Source organism: Myotis brandtii, unplaced genomic scaffold (genome assembly GCF_000412655.1).
Source record: "Myotis brandtii unplaced genomic scaffold, ASM41265v1 scaffold1631, whole genome shotgun sequence".
Taxonomy (NCBI): Eukaryota; Metazoa; Chordata; class Mammalia; order Chiroptera; family Vespertilionidae; genus Myotis; species Myotis brandtii.
In genome coordinates this window covers 420,043-437,850 of record NW_005355967.1, presented here as the reverse complement: position 1 = coordinate 437,850, position 17,808 = coordinate 420,043, and the positions used below count along the sequence as shown (strand labels likewise).

The 17,808-nt window shown below is 39.2% G+C and overlaps 2 protein-coding genes across 2 annotated transcripts in view; one reads left to right on the top strand and one right to left on the bottom strand.

The window, feature by feature from the left end:
• Positions 1-17,808, bottom strand: part of LOC102262973 (cytochrome P450 4X1) — a 46,890-nt gene that overhangs the window by 16,687 nt on the left and 12,395 nt on the right. The window contains exons 4-6 of the mRNA XM_005862319.2: positions 16,643-16,770; positions 14,526-14,653; positions 14,284-14,438 (exon numbers count right to left, since the gene is read on the bottom strand). Of these exons, the coding sequence (XP_005862381.1) occupies positions 14,284-14,438; positions 14,526-14,653; positions 16,643-16,770 (411 nt within the window). The remainder of the gene's footprint in view (positions 1-14,283; positions 14,439-14,525; positions 14,654-16,642; positions 16,771-17,808) is intronic.
• Positions 7-1,042, top strand: LOC102262658 (lysosomal-associated transmembrane protein 4B-like). Its single transcript, XM_014536495.1, is given in 2 exon segments — positions 7-166; positions 169-1,042. Coding segments are annotated over 2 exon segments (666 nt in total). The 5' UTR covers positions 7-18; the 3' UTR covers positions 687-1,042.

Sequence of the window (17,808 nt, the reverse complement as noted above, 5' to 3'; positions counted from 1 at the left end):
CTGCCCGCGGTCGGAGCGATGAAGATGGTCGCGCCCTGGACGCGGTTCTACTCCAACAGCTGCTGCCTGTGCTGCCATGTGCGCACGGGCACCATCCTGCTCGGCGTCTCGTACCTGGTCATCAATGCCGTGGTGCTGTTGGTTCTGCTGAGCTCCCTGGTGGACCCGACCAGAGTCACTTTTCGAGTTCGGAACTGGGAGGCGACTTAGAGTTCATGGATGATGCCAACATGTGCATTGCTATCGCAATTTCCCTTCTCATGATCCTGATATGTGCAATGGCTACTTACGAAGCGTACAAGCGACGTGCTGCCTGGATCGTCCCTTTCTTCTGTTACCAGATCTTTGATTTTGCTCTGAGTGCCTTGGTTGCCATCACTGTGCTGGTTTATCCAAACTCCATTCAGGAGTACATACGACAGCTGCCTCCTAATTTTCCCTACAAAGAGGATGCCATGTCAGTGAATTCTACCTGTTTGGTCCTTGTTGTTCTTCTGTTTATCAGCATTCTCTTGGCTTTCAAGGGTTACTTGATTAGCTGCGTTTGGAACTGCTACCGGTACATCAACGGCAGGAACAACTCCAACGTCCTGGTGTATGTTACCAGCAATGACAGCACGGTGCTGTTACCTCCGTACGATGATGCCACTGTGACCGGTGCAGCCAAGGAGCCGCCGCCCCCTTAGTATCTGCCTGAGCCTGACAGTGGGCGGAGCAGAGCAGAGCAGAGCTTGGCTTTGCAGACATCGAGGCATTAATTCTTTCTCTTCTGAGATGCGCTCTCCAAGTTATTTGTTGCTGAGATGTTGCAACTTAAATTTTAAGTGTTAAGTTGAAACCCTCTGTATTTTTAAACGTATGCTTTAGCTAGAGTACTGTGATAGGTTAGCTTCCCCGGACACCCTGGGCGCCAATTCCTGGCAGTCTGGGTGGACTTGAGGCAGAGAAGTCTGGTTTTGTACCCCTAGGCCCCAAGTTGGGGGATTCATCACATTTTTTTCCTCTCTGTTCCCTCTGTCTCTTTCAAAAGTATCAAATAAAATCAAAATGAAAAAATAAAAATAAAAATAAAGTTATAAAACAAAAAAGAATTATAAAAATGAGGAAACTCTAAGGTAACTCATAGGGGTACCAGGAGGAGAAGAGAGAGAGAGAGCAAGGGATCAAGAACTTATTTGAAGAAATAATAGGTATAAACTTCCCTAACTTGGTTAAGGAAAAAGACCACCTATCTAGGAAGCACAGGGGGTGCCAATTAAGATGAACTCAAAGAGGCACACACCAAGACACATTACAATTAAAATGACAAAGGCTAGAGACAAAGAGAATCTTAAGAGCGGCAAGAGAAAGATAGTTCCATACAAAGGAGCTCCCATAGGCTGTCAGCTGATATTTCAACAGAAACACTTCAGGCCAGAAGGAATTGGCATGAAATATTCAAAGTAATGAAAAGCAAGTACCTAAAACCAACACTACTCTATCCAGTAAGGCTATACAATTAAAGGTGAAATAAAGAGCTTCTCAGACAAGAAAAAGCTAAAGGAGTTCATTGCCACCAAACCAGTATTATAAGAAATTTTAAAGGGTCTTCTTTAAGAAGAAGAAAAAAAGAGGAACATAGTTATAAAGACTAACAGGGCAATAAATATGTACCTATCAATCAATACTTTAAATGTAAATGGATTCAATGCTCCAATTGAAAGACATAGGGTAGTTGAATGGATAAGCAACAAGACCCATATATATGCTGCCTACAAGAGATGCACTTCAGATAGAAAGATATATACCGTCTGAAAGTAAAGGACGGAAAAAGATATTTCATGCAAATGAAAACAACAAAAAAAGCTGAGTTAGCAATACTTATATCAGACAAAATAGATTTCTTTTTAAAAATCCTCACCAGAGGATATGCTTAGAGACAGGAAGGGAGATAGATAGATAGATAGATAGATAGATAGATAGATAGATAGATAAACATTGATGTGAGAGAGAAACATTGATCGGTTGACTTCCATACATGTCCTAACCAGGGATTGAACCCACAACCCAGGTATGTGCCCAGACTTGGAATCAAACCAGAAACCTTTTGGTGTATAAGACAACACTCAACCAATGGAGCCACTCCAGCTGGGCCAGACAAAATAGACTTTAAAACAAAGGCTATAATAAGAGACAAAGAAGGACATTTCATAATAATAAAGGATCAATCAACAAGAGTATATAACACTTGTAAACATTTATGCACCCAACGCAGGATCAAGTAAATAGAAAGGTAATAATGACAGATATAAAGGGACAGATCAGTTATAGTAGGAGACTTTAACACCCCATTGAAATCAATGGATAGATCATCCAGACAGAAAAACAGTGGCTGTAAATGGTACATTATACCAGATGGATTTAACTTAATATTTTCAGAACATTTCATACCAAAGCAGCAGAATGTACATGGAATATTTTCTAGGATAGACCACATGTTAGGCTACAAAACAAGTCCCAATGCATTTAAGAAGGTTGAAATCATATTGAACATTTTCTCTATGCAACTAGAGCACAGTGGTATGCAACTAGAAATCAATTACAAGAAGAAAACTAAAAAACACACAAACACATGGAGGCTAAATAACATGCTACTAAACAATGAATAGGTTAACAATGAGATCAAGGAAGAACTCAAAAGATACCTGAGAAAAATGATAATGAAAACACAATGACCCCAAATCTATGGGACACAGCCAATGCAGTTCTAAGAAGGAAATTCATAGCAATATAGACTTTCCTCAAGAAACAAGCAAAATCTCAAATAAACAATCTACCTTATACTCAAAGGAACTAGGAAAAGAACAACAAATCCCAAAGTAAGTAGAAGGAACAAATTATAAAGGGCAGATTGGGAATAATGAAATAGAATCCAAGAAACAATATAAAGGATAAATGAAACCAAGAGCTGACTCCTTGAAAAAAACAAACAAAATTTATAAATATTTAAGCAGTCTTACCAATAAAAAGGAGAGAGAACCCAAATAAATAAAATCAGAAATGAAAGATGACAACTGACACCATAAAAATATAAAAGGTTATAAGAAAATACTATGAACAATTATATGCCAACAAATTGGACAACCTGGAAGAAATGGATAACTTCCCAGAAACACAATCTTCCAAGACTGAAGCAAAAAGAAACTCTGACCAGACTGATTACAACTAATGAAATCAAAGCAGTAATCAAAAATCTCCCAACAAGCATAAGTCCTGGACCAAATGGTTTCATGGGTGAATTTTACCAAATATTCAAAGAAGAACTAACACCTATTTTTCTCAAAGTATTTCAAAAAATTGAAGAGGAGGAAGGAAGACTCCCAAGCTCCTTTTATAAAGCCAACATTACCCTGATTCCAAAACCAGACAAATACTTTACAAAAGAGGAAATTATAGACCAATATCCCTCATGACCATAGATACAAAAATTAACAAAATATTAGCAAGCCGAATTCAGCAATACATTAAATAGATTATACACCATGATCAAGTGGGATTTATTCCTGGGATGCAAGGTCAATTCAGTATCCACAAATTAATTAATGTGATACACTATATAAACAAAATGAAGGATAAAAATCATATGATCATATTAATAGATGCAGAAGAAGCATTTGACAAAATCCAACATCCATTTATAATAACTCTCAGCAAAGTGGGAATAGAGGAAACATACTTTAACATAATAAAGGCTATATATGACAGACCCATAGCCAACATCATACTCAACAGTGAAAAGCTAAAAGTGTTTCCTTAAAATAAAGAACAAGACAAGGATGTCCACTTTCATCACTTCTATTCAACATAGTATTGGAAGGCCTAGCTACAGCAATCAGATAAGAAAAAGAAATAAAAGGCATCCAAATTGGAAAGGAAAAAATAAAACTGTCATTATTTGCAGATGACATGATACCATACATAAAAAAATCCAAAAGAGTCCACAAAAATAATATTAGAACTGATAAATTAATTCAGTAAAGTAATAAGACAAAAATTAATATACAGAAATTGGTTGCATTTTTATATGTCAACAATGAACTATCAGAGAATTGAAGCAAACAATCCCATTTAAAATTGCATCAGAAAAAAGAAATAAAATACCTAGGGATAAATTTAACCAAGGAGATAAAATACCTGTAATCAGAAAATTAAAAATCTTGAAGAGCCAAAACCGGTTTGGCTCAGTGAATAGAGCGTCGGCCTGCGGACTGAAAGGTCCCAGGTTCGATTCCGGTCAAGGGCATGTACCTGGGTTGCGGGCACATTCCCAGTAGGAGATGTGCAGGAGGCAGCTGATCGAAGTTTCTCTCTCATCGATGTTTCTAACTCTCTATCTCTCTCCCTTCCTCTCTGTAAAAAATCAATAAAATATATTTTTTAAAAAATCTTGAAGAAAGAAATTAAAAAGATACAAATAAATGCAAGTATACATTGTTCTCATGGAAGAATTAGCATTGTTAAAATGTCCATACTACCCAAAGCAATCTGTAGATTTAATGCAATCCCTATTAAAATACCAGTAGCATTTTTTTTTGCAAAACCAGAATAAATAATCCAAAAATTTATATTGAATCACAAAAAAAGACCCCAAATAGTCACAGCAATTTAGCAAAAGGACAAAATTGGAGGTATCACATTACCTGATATCAAGTTATACTACCAGGTTATAGTTATCTTACTGCCTTGGAGAAAACATAGGCAGTAAACTCTCTGACATTGTTCTTAGTAATATTTTTTTCTGATTATTCTCCTTAGGCAAAAGAAACAAAAGAGACCCCAACCAGCATAGCTCAGCATTGACCTATGAACCAAGAAGTCACGGTTTGACTCCCAGTTGGGGCACATGCCCAGGTTTTGGGCTCAGTCCCTAGTGTGAGGTATGCAGGAGGCAGCTGATCAATGATTCTCTCTCATCATTGATGCATCTCTCTCTCTCTCTCTCCTCTCCCTTTCTTGTTATTTAATCCACCCATCTGCTGATGGGCACTTAGGCTGTTTCCAAATCTTAACTATTGTAAATTGTGCTGCTATGAACATAGTGGTGCATGTATCCCTTCTAATTGGTGTTTTTGGTTTCTTGGGATATATTCCTAGAAGTGGGATTAGTGGGCCAAATGGGAGTTCCATTTTTAACTTTTTGAGGAAACTCCATACTGTCTTCCACAGTGGCTGCACCAGTTTGCATTCCCACCAGCAGTGCATGACGGTTCCTTTTTCTCCACATCCTTGCCAGCACTTGTCATTTGTTGATTTATTGATGATAGCCATTCTGACAGGTGTGAGGTGGTACCTCATTGTTGTTTTGTTTTGCATCTCTTGGATGATTCGTGATCTTGAGCATGTTTTCATATGTCTCTTGGACTTCTGTATGTCCTCTTTCAAAAAGTGTCTACTTAGGTCCTTTGCTCATTTTTTGATTGGATCGTTTATCTTCCTTTTGTTAAGTTGTATGAATTCTCTGTAAATTTTGGAGATTAAATCCTTATCTGAAATAGCATTGGTAAATATGTTCTTCCATGCAGTGGGCTTTCTTGTTGTTTTGTTGATGGTTTCTTTTGCTGTGTAGACGCTTTTTATTTTGATATAGTCCCATTTGTTTATTTTCTCCTTAGTCTCCATTGTCCTAAAAGCTGTGTTGGTAAAGATATTGCTATGACATATGTCTGATATTTTGCTGCCTATGGAGTCTTGTAGGATTTTTATGGTTTCTCGTCTTATATTTAAGTCCTTTAGCCATTTTGAGTTTGTTTTGTGTATGTTATAAGTTGGTGATCCTGTTTCATTTTTTTTTTGCCTGTATCTGACCAAATTTCCCAGCACCATTTATTGAAGAGACTTTCTTGACTCCATTGTATGTTCTTGCCTCCTTTGTAAAATATTAATTGAGCATAATGGCTTGAGTCAATTTATGGGTTCTCTGATCTGTTCCATTGGTCTATATGTCTGTTCTTGTGCCCATACTAGGCAGTTTTGAGAACCATGACTTGGTAATATAGCTTGATATCTGATATTGTGATCCCTCCATCTTTGTTCTTCTTTCTCAGGATTGCTGTGGCTATTCAGGGTCTTTTTTTAATTCCAGATGAATTTTTGGAGAGTTTGTTCTAGATCTTTGAAATATGCCATTGGTATTTTAATGGGAATTGCATTGAATCTGTATATTGCTTTGGGTTGCATGGACATTTTAATGATGTTGATTCTACCAATCCATGAACATGGTATGTTCTTCCATTTGTTTATGTCCTCCTCTCTGTCTTTTTTCAATGTCCTGTAGTTTTCTGAGTACAGGTCTTTTACCTCCTTAGTTAAGTTTATTCCTAGGTATTTTCATTTTTTTATTGCAATGGTAAATGGGACTTTTTTAAAGTTTCTCTTTCTGTGAGCTCATTATTGGTGTATAAAAAGGCCATAGATTTCTGGGTGTTAATTTTATATACTTCTACATTGCTGAATTTATTTATTAGGTCTAGTAGTTTTTTGATGGAGTCTTGGGGGTTTTCTATGTATAGTATCATGTCATCTATGAATAAGGACAGTTTTACTTCTTCTTTTCCACTTTGGATGCCTTTTATTTCTTCTTCTTGTCTGATCGCTATGGCTAGCACTTCCAGTACTATATTGAACAGGAGTGTTGAAAGCGGGCATCCTTGTCTTATTCCTGTTCTTAGGTGAAATGGATTTAGTTTTTTTCCCCATTGAGTATGATGTTGCCTGTAGGTTTGTCATAAAAGGCTTTTATTATGTTGAGGTATGATCCCTCTATTCCCACTTTGCTGAAAGTTTTTAATCAAGAAAGGGTGTTGGATTTTGTCAAATGCTTTTTCTGCATCAATTGATATGATTATGTGATTTTTGTCTCTCAATTTGTTTATGTGATGTATCACATTTATTGATTTGCAGATATTGTATACCATCCTTGCATCCCTGGAATAAATCCCACTTGGTCATGAAAGAGGTGAAGTAACAACCGATGGTCATGGTGTATGACCTTCCTAATGTAATGCTGGATCTGATTTGCTAGAATTTTGTTGAGGATTTTAGCATCTATGTTCATTAAGGATATTGGCCTGTACTCTTTTTTTGCGGTGTCTTTGTTTTGGATTTAGGTTAATGCTGGCTTCATAGAAAGAGCTTGGGAGTGTGCCTTCCTCCTAAATTTTTTGGAATAGTCTGAGGAGGATAGTTTTTCTTTGAATGCTTGGTAGAACTCTCCTGTAACACTGTCCAGACCAGGACTTTTGTTTGCTGGAAGATTTTTGATCACTGCTTCAATTTCTTCAGTAGTTATCAACCTATTCAAATTTTTTTATTCTTCCTGATTGAGTTTTGGGAGCTTGTATTTTTCTAAGAATATGTCCATTTCTTCTAGGTTGTCCATTTTGTTGGAATAGAGTTGTTCATAGTATTTTTTCATAATCGTTTGTATTTCTGTGGGATCGGTTGTTACTTCACCTCTTTCATTTCTGATTTTGTTTATTTGGGTCCTCTCTCTTTGCCTTGTGACGAGCCTGTTCATCAATCTTGTTTATCCTTTTCAAAGAACTAGCTCTTGGTTTTGTTGATCTTTTATACTGTTTTTTTTTTGTCTCTATATCATTTATTTCCACTCTGATCTTTATTATTTCCTTCCTTCTGCTTAGCTGGGTTTTTCTTATTGCTCTCTTTCTAACTCTTTGAGTTGTAGGGTTAAATAATTTCTTATATTTTTTTTTCTTGTTTTTTGAGGTAGGCCTGTGGAGCTATGAACTTCCCTCTCAAGACTGCTTTCACTGTGTCCCATAGATTTTGGATTGTTGTATTTTCATTGTCGTTTGTTACCAGGATGCTTTTTATTTTTTCTTTGATCTCTTTGGTAACCCAATCGCTGTTTAATAGCATGCTATTTAGCCTCCAAGTGTTTGATTTTTTTCATTGTTTTTAATGTAGTTGATTTCTAATTTTATGCCATTATGATCTGAGAAGATGCTTGATATGATTTCTATCTTCTTGAATTTGAAGAGACTTTTCCTGTGTCCCAATATGTGGTCTATCTTTGAAAATGACCCGTGTGCACTTGAGAAGAATGTATATTCTGTGGCTTTGAGGTGAAATGTTCTGTAGATGTCAATTAATTCCATCTGATCTAGTGAGTCATTTAGGATAGATGTTTCTTTGCTGATTTTTTGTTTAGAGGATTTATCCAGTGGTGTTAGTAGGGTATTAAAGTCCCCTACTATGACTGTATAGCTGTTGACCTCTCCCTTGATATCTTCCAGAAGTTTTCTTATGTATTTGGGTGCTCCTGTATTGAGTACATATATGTTTATCAGAGTTATATCTTCTTGATAAATTGCTCCCTTTAGTATTATGAAGTGGCATTTCTTATCTCTTGTTATGGCATTTACTTTGAGGTCTAATTTGTCAGATATAAGTATTGATACCCCAGTTTTTTTTCATTTCCATTCGCTTGAAAATTTCTTTTTCCATCCCTTCACTATCAGTTTGTGTGAGTGCTTTGTTCTGAGGTGGGTCTCCTGTACACAGCAGATATATGGGTCATGGTTTCTCATCCATTCAGCTACCCTATGTCTTTTGATTGGGGCATTTAATCATTTCCATTTTTTACATTTAAGGTTATTATTGATAGGTACTTGTTTGTCGCCATTTTTATTATTTATGCCTGTGTTCCTTCTTCCCTTCCTATTTCTTCTTTTTATAGCAGTCCCTTTAGCTTTTCTTGCATTGCTGGTAATAAACTCCCTTAGTCCTTTTTTGTCTGTGAAGCTCCTGATTTCACCTTCAATTTTGATTGATAGCCTTGCTGGTTATAGTATTCTTGGATTCAGACCCTTGCTTTGCATGACTTTGTATATTTCATTCCATTCCCTTCTGGCCTGATGTGTTTCTGTTGAGAAATCAGTCACTAGTCTGATGGGGGAATCCCTTGTAGGTCACTTTCTGCCTCTCTCTGGCAGCCTTTAAGATTCTTACTTTGTCGTTGGTGTTTGCCAATTTAATTATAATGTGTCTTGGTGTCGGTCTTTTTGGGTTCACCTTGTTTGGGACTCTGTGAGCTTCTTGGACTTGTGTCGATGTTTTCTTCCCAATATTAGGGAAGTTTTCTGCCATTATTTCTTCAAACAGGTTTTCTATTCCTTGTTCAGTTTCCTCTCCTTTTGTCACCCCTATTATGCTGATGTTGTTTTGTTTGTTGTCCCAACAAAGCTCCCTTAGGCTCTCCCCCTGTTTTTTAAGTTTTTTTTTTTTTTCTAGAAGCTGCTTTGCTTGGGTATGTTTTCCTACCTTGTCTTCTAGCTCACTGATGTGGTGCTCTGCTTCTTCTAGTCTGCTGTTGATGTTCTATTGTATTCTTTATTGCAACGATGTCATTCTTCATTTCTTTTTGGTTCTTCATTTCCTCTTGGTTTCTTACGCATGTTGTTGAATTTGTCTTCCATCCTTTTCAGCGTCCTTATGACCATTGTTCTGAATTCTTTCTCTGAAATATTGCTTGCCTCCATTTTGTTTACTTCCTTTTCTGGTGATTCCTCCTTTTCTTTCATATGGAGGCTGTTTCTTTGTCTCTCCATTTTCGCTCCTCTCAGGGTGTCTAGTTATGAAGTTCACTCTCTACTGCATTGACATAAAGGCACAAAATACAACATGACAAGACACAAGACAGAGGGCACCAAACACGAATGTATTCACGATACCAATAACCTCAAATAAAGGTGACCACCAGAGAAAAGAGAATTAGGGGAGAGAAAAGAGTGCAAAGATGATATTGAGAAAGGAAAAAAGGTAAGCGAGAAAAGAAAGAGAAGAAAAAAGAAGGGGAGGAAGTATATGTATATGGGGAGAAAACTCAAAAAACCCGACAACTAATCCAAAAAATGCAAACAACAAATACCCAAAAAAGAAGGAGGGAAGCAGAATCTGAAGAGGTAGAGCTTATTTCCAGCATGTAAGGTCAAGGAACTGAATGAATGGGGAAATAGCCACAGTTCAGTATAGAGGAGGTAGAAAGAGAGTGAGTGTATAAGAAGAAAAGTAAAAACCAAAATACAAAAAATTGAAACATATATATGAATATATATAAAGGAAAATTTGTATATATGTGTATAATTTTTTCCCCTTTCTTTAGTCTATCTATCTATGTATTCATCTATTTTTGGAAGATAATAGAGAGTAGATAGGCCTGAGTTGGTCATTGAAACTAATGAAGTTATTAGTAGAAGAAGAGAACAAGCAAGGGGAGGAAAAACAGAAGCATAAAAAAAAACAGAAAAAAACAAACTAATAAACAATCAAACAAACAAACAACAACGAGACAGGAAGAAAGAAAAAAAGGAAAAAAAATTTGGCTAATGAAGAAAGAGAAAAGAGAAGTGTGCATGGACTTGGAGCAGGGGAGAGGAAATTAGATATATGAGTAAGATCAATTTTTAACAGGGAGGAAAAAGAAATGGTAGAGAAAAACTAAAGAAGGAACAGGGTAAGAGAAACAGGATGAAAAAGGGGAAAAGTGAGGAAAAAAGTGTTGGCATAAAGGAAAAATCGAGATAGAGTAAAATAATGCTAAAATAAAAATAAAAATAGAATGTAGAACACCAATCCAATAAAATTAAAATAAAATAAAGAAAAAATAAAATAAAACTTTAGAAAATGGTGAAATAATAGTAATAATAATTAAAAATAACAATATAATAATAAAAATGTAAAATAAAGTGAGAAAGAAATTTTAGTTTCTTAAGTAAAAAATAAAAAAGTGAAGTAGTGAAGTTCATTCGCTTCAGAGGAGCTTCAATGACCCATGGGTTTAAGACCCTTCTCTACTGTTCTGCCTGGTATATCTGTTTCCTGTCAGGTAGTCAGTACAGTGTTGAAGTTCCCAGCCATCCACTGCTCCTCTGTTTCATAAGCCACAGCCTTGATTTCAAGCAGGTGGACTCACTCTGCTCACTTTGTTTCTCTGCCTGCCTTCAGTTGTATTTGCACAAGCATCTATTTCTGACACAGCCCCTGGGTGGCAGTGTTTATGTATTAGTTTCTGGGACCAAATGGCCCCTCAACCCAGCCCCCTAGGGCTCCCTGGGGGTGTTTAGGTTCTTCCTTTCCCTGCTGCACTCAAGACTGGATTGGAGGGATGGACTGTCCCAGAGCTGGTTTCCTGCTCATTTCTCCCTATTCTTCTCCCCAGTTTCCACAAAAACCACCTTCTTCTGCAGTCTTGGTGAGTGTTTTTAATCGGAAGATCCATGTACTGGATTTAGCAAACAAAAGCAAGGAAGTAAAAAGGACAAAGCAACTGTGCTGCCTCGCATCTTTCTCCCCCCGTCACTGCACAGCCAATATAGAACTTCAGGCTGCCTTTCTGGGCACAGTCTCCCATGGCTGTGAGCTTAGATCTAGCGTCCCCCACTTCCAGCAGCCCTGTGGACCCCCTTCCACATTTGAGGGCTACACTGACCCCAAGGGCCACAGATTTAGTGCAGCACAGTCTCCCTCTGGGATTCTAGTCCCAGCTGCATGCGTTTCTCCCTCCAGCCCAGACCCAGATCCCACCTCTCTCCAGGCGATCTGATACAGAGAACATTTTGATGGTTGCCAGATGGGAGGGGGAGGGAAGCTGGATGAAAAAGGTGAAGGGATTAAGAATTACAAATTGAAAGTTACAAAATAGTCAAGGGGATGTAAACTACAGCATAGGGTATATCCTATATAATAAAAGGCTAATATGCAAATTGACCAAACAGTGGAATGACCAGTCACTATGATGTGTACTGACCACCAGAAGGCAAACGCTCAATACAGGAGCTGTTCTCTGGTGATCAGTGTGCACCCATAGGAGTGCCACTCAGCCAGAAGCTGGGCTCACGGCTGGCAAGCACAGCGGTGGTGGCGGGAGCCTCTCCCACTTGCGTGGCAGAAGTAAGGATGTCAGGGAGTGGCCTAGCCATCAGTCAGACATCCCCCGAGGGCTCCTGGACTGTGAGAGGGTGCAGGTTGGGCTGAAGGACGCCCCCCCCACCCCCCCGCGAGTGCACGAATTTCGTGCACCAGGCCTCTAGTCAATACTACTGTAATAGTATGTATGGTGTACTAGAGTTATTGGGGGGATTACTTTGAAAGTTATATAAGTGTATAACCACTATGCTGCATATTTGAAACTAATATAACATTGAATGTCAGTTGTAATTGAAAGAAATTTAAAATTTAACATTTAATTTTTTTCCTAATACTTTGCATTTTTAAATCATAATTATTTAATATCAAGAAAATGTAAACATTTTTTCACCAAGTCATATGTTGATGCCACAAAATCCACTCTTATTTATTCCAATGAGGCATATAAATATTAACATTTTCTGTGTGGGCCATGATGGGAACAGGTTTGAGAACTGCTATGCATAATGCCTATTTGTGTCTTAAATTGTTTCTAATCTGCTTATCTGAGTGTCCTTCTAACAATATCTATGTTTATGTGTTTATATGTGTGTGAGTGTGCATGTTTAGGTGTATCTTGCAAATTTCCTAGGACAAATATATATTACTAGAGGTCCAGTACATGAATTCATGCACAGATGGGGTCTCTTGGCCTGGAGGCTACTGGGGCTGATGTGGGGGGTGGCCCAGCTGGGGGAAGGGATCGTGGGATGTTGGCTGGCTGTCCCCCCCCCAGGGCTTATCAGGTGGGTTCCCCCATTGAGTGTCTGCCCCCCTTGTGGTCAGTGTGTGTCATAGCGACCAGTCGACCGGTCGTTCCGTTGCTTAGGCTTTTATATATATAGACTAGAGGCCTGGTGCATGAAAATTCGTGCACTCGGAGGGGGTGCATCTCTCAGCCCAGCCTGCATGCTCTCACAATCCGGGACCCCTTAGGGAGGGACCAAAAGGCCAGTCCAATCGCAGCATGGCTCCGGCTCCCCAGAGCCTCTGGGCGAGGTGAGGGACCAAGATTCCCAGATTGCAGCATGGCTCTGGTTCCCCAGAGCCTGCGATGGAGGGGAGGGACCAAGAGGCCAGTTCGATGGCAACATGGCTCCGTTCCCACAGCTCCCTCCTGCCGCCACACTGTGGGCAGCCGGGACCCAGGACAGACTCCCACCATGGGCCGCTGGGACCCAGGACCAACTCCCACCATGCTGCCGGGACCCAGGACTGACTTCTGCCATGCTGGCCAGAACCCAGGACTGACTCCCGCCATGCCGCCGGGGTCCAGGACCCAGGACCGACTTCCGCCACAGGTCACCGGGACCCAGGACTGAGTTCTGCCACGCCGGCCGGGACCCTAGCCTGGTGTTCGGTCATCCATCCAGACGTTTCGGTCATGATGGACCCCGGCTCTTTATATATTAGGATATTTAATGTTGATTCAATTCCAGGAAATGTTCAAAGTGCTTTACAAATATAAACATATTTCATCATCACCACAAACCTATGAGTTAAATCCTTTTTATCTCCATTTTATAGATGAAACTGAGACAAAGCAGTAACTTGCTCAAAGTCACACTGCTAGTAATTGGTGGAGCTAAAGGAGGATTAATTAACTGTTCAATAAGCATTTTCTATTGTTATGTTCATTAAAAAGTAATATTGAATTGTTTAGAAAGTTTAATCTAGTTCAACTTCTTTGTTTATGTTTTATTAAAACTATTTATTTTTGAAACAAGCTTTTAAAACTTTTTTTTAATTCTGGTAATAATGCTTATCAGAGATTAACCCACTTAATGCATTTTAAGTGTACAATGCAGTATTGTTAACTGTAGGCACGATGTTGTAGAGCAGCTCTCTGGAACTTATTCGTCTTCCAGCACTAAAACTTCATACCAATTGGATAACTCCCCATTTCCCCCTTCTTTGATTGTATGTTCCTGTTTACTCTGTTTCCCTATTCATTCCTGTGTTGTATGAATATTTTTCACTTGTCATTATTACTGCAAGCATGGTGCAAATAGCCAAATGCTATTTATGCTTTGAAATATTAAGTGCTCACTTGTTACATTTGTATTAATAAAAATTGTGCATAATAAAAATTATAGAATACATTGAAAACTTCTCTCTCATAAAACACTACTATGAATGTAGCAAACTTCTCTAAAGGACTTGCATTTAAAAGCTCCATTAAGAACAAGCATTCTTTCTCTTTTCACAACCAGATACCCAGTAAATGGCTGAATTATGTATCATTGGCCTATTCCTCTACACAGACACAATACAGTTATGACAATGTATGCACTCGGGCAACCCAAACCCAAGAAATACCTGTGTACTGATGCAAATTGTTGATTATCTTCTGTAAGCGGCGCTTCTTAGGGCTGCATTTGAAAATTATGTCATAGTGATATAAGAAACTGAACAGGCGGTTATAGACGATTTCACTGCCTTCACATATCCCTTTAGTATAATAATCATGGGAACTAGAGAGAAAATGGAGATAATATCTCAATAGGTGACTGATAATGGCAAACAAATGTGGGGTTTTTTTTTGCCCTCCTGTCACTAACCTGTTTATCTGGCAGTTGGTCTCCTGGCTGAAAGTGCATTTCATGAGTGTGTCCAGGCTCATCAAGCTGATGTCCTCAAAGACCTCCAAAACTGATTCCTGGGTGCCGCAAATCTTCTCCCATTTATCCTGACACAGGAAGTCAAGATCAACATCACCATCCAAGTGCCTTTATGTGACCCTGCCCTTATGATGTAAGGGAGACAACCCTAACCTAGCCAAAATTCATACAAGCAAATAAGCTAAATGTTTACTTAGCATCAGGAAGGGGGGGAAATGCACCCAGCTGGGTGAGAAAGAGCATGGAGCCAACCAGATGCCCAGTAAATGGCTGAATTAAGTATCATTGACCTTTCAGTTATTACCATAACTCTGCCTTAAAACAGATAAGATCCTAGTGAAACAGATAATCCCTGATACAAGACCCATAATTACAAGGAGTCTGCCCAGGGCTTCCTCTACCCTCAGTCCCCAAACTGTTAGGCTCCCTCACCCCATTACTACTTCCAACCACCATAATTGTACTTAGAATAAACTTGGAACATTAAAAGTAAAAATACTAATAAGTCTAAATGTTTAAGTTCAGGTCAACTGATATTTATTGAGTGACAATACCTATAGCTAGGTGCTAAGGATTTGGAGGCCACGCAAAAGAAGGCAAAGAGATGTTTTTAAAGTTTTTACCTAAGTGTCAACTGTTTCGTCAATTGCTATCACCCCGAATGATGTAAATTTTACCGAGTACAGAAGCGAGTTTAGAAGAAAGGAGAACCAAGGGGAGGCTCAATGCTGGAGGCACTTTGGCACAATTCAGCAGAAGGAAGAGCTGTGAGAGGAATCTCAGGGAAATGTGGGACTGAGAAGTGAGGGAGACAGAAATGGTTGACTGAAATGGTGATAAAATCAAAGGCCACCACTGGCTGATATGAAATTGTGAGCCAAGCTGCATAGCACCAGAATCTGAAGAGCATGCCCCCTCTCACTCTAACCTGCACCTCAAGCTCTCTGCCTTGACTGGTACTTACTTGCTTTCACCACAGTCCCAGCAGACTGGAGGGAAAATCCGCTTCTCTGAGCTTGGCTGAGAACCCAGCCAATCAGTGGTTCTCTCGTGCAGAAAGAAATAGGCATGCAGATGAAGGTGGAAGAAAACTTTGGCTTGTTTATGGGGTTGGAAGTGTTTCCAATGAAACTGTCTTAGTACATTACTAGTCTGATTTTTAAATAAGTACAATTTAAAAATGTATCATTCACACCTGGAGTTTATGAATAGAACTCATTTATAAACCAGGGACTGCCCATAGGAACAGTCCTCTGCATCCTTCTCATGCCCCTTTGGAAGGGTGCAAATCAGCTCCTAATGATCCTTTGTGAGGAAACTCACATCTGTGACTTTAATGTAGACACTTATCATTTGCCAGGTCATTTATGGCTATCAGGCAAATCCATTACAACCTCCAAACATTTGTTCATACTAATCTAACTCACTCTGCCTAAGTTTCCTCATCCATATTATTCACATATTCAAGTCCAGCTCAGATTTCATGATAAATGTGAGTCTCCTCTGAATTTGAAGCAATTATAGCTACTCCAGATTTCCTTACCTGTCATCTACAGCATTTACCATTGGAATCTTACTACTTTGATTTACTGCCATAGGATCTCAAAATATATCTAAGACAGACAACCAGATCTTCCTCTTTTTTATCACCCCAAAAAACATAGCAAAGGTTTACATAGACACCTATTGCTTAGGGGGTACTTGCACATTGGTTGATTTCTAGAAATCATCTCCCTTTGACTTTCACTACCCACTACACATATGTCTAATTCATTTCCTGTTGGAAGTATTTTGCAACACATCAGAACACTTTTTTTTCTTTTGTATTGATTTTTTACAGAGAGGAAGGGAGAGGGATAGAGAGTTAGAAACATTGATGAGAGAGAAACATCCATTAGCTGCCTCCTGCACACCCCCTACTGGGGGGGTGCCCGAAACCACGGTACATGCCCTTTACTGGAATTGAACCCGGGACCCTTCAGTCTGCAGGCCGATGCTCTAGCCACTGAGCCAAACCGGTCAGGGCCACATCAGAACACTTTTATCCCTTCACTTACCAGCATTACGTTTACAGACTGGGCCATCACGCTGGTGTGGGATTTCAGGATGTTAAAATTGAATGCAGGAGTTATTAGGCGCCGGTGCTGGAACCACCTGATTCCATTTAGACTCAGTAGTCCTTCTCCTTGAGACATAAAAGGCACAAATGCATTTTATTAGAAGGAGAGGTGAGGAACAGACATCATGGAGTGACCATGATGTACAGTCATGACGTAATAGAATGTCACAGTAGTGCTCGTATATTAAGATCAAGGTGAATTTTGATGCTTACATCTGTGATGAATGTATTAGCATTGTCAGCAGCTCCACTTTATGAAGCCTTATGGGAATGTTCATACTGAAACCAGCAGGTACTACCTGTGTAATAATTGAGTAAGCCACTTAACCTTCCTAAGGCTTGATTTTCTCAATGACCAAGTGTGATAATAAATATCTACTTCACTGTGTTTCTGTGCATATTAAATGAAGATGTATATGTAAGGCACCTTGCCTGGTCTCTAGCTGACAATGGAGACACAGCAGATATTCATCTTCTCTCACTCCAAACCAACCCATAAACTATACTGTGAACACAAAATTCATAAGGAACTGGACAAGAGTGTCCATTATGTCCCCAGATAGCTCCTCCTTGAGCCCTCGTCAGTGCTTCACACCCATGAATGATACAAACAGAAAACACTCATCAAGGCTAATGCATCATAATCTTCTGTTACCAGGGAGGTCATTAAAGATTTGGCTTTAAAAGAAACTTAAAGCATATCTACACTAATAAAAGAGAAACATGGTAATTAGTGTACGACTGCTACCCTTCCCATTGGCTAATCAGGGAGATATGCAAATTAACTGCCAGCCAAGATGGCGGCTGGCAGCCAGGCAGCTGATGTGAACAGGGAGGCTTGCTTCCTTCAGTGACGGAGGACTCCAACATTCCCCGCCTGACTTGCTGGCCTCTCAGCTGCAACTCTAAGCAACTATGTTGCAAATATAGAAGCTAAACAAAACCCCAGAAACCTGCTTTACTCAGCCGGGCTTCAGCCAGCCAGACCGCAACATTGTATCAAATACAGAAGGTAAACAAAGCAGCCAAGGCCTCAGAGCTAAAGCTGGCCCAGAATAAAAAAAAAAGAAAAAGAAAAAAAGGAGCGGTTGGGAGCTTCAGTCA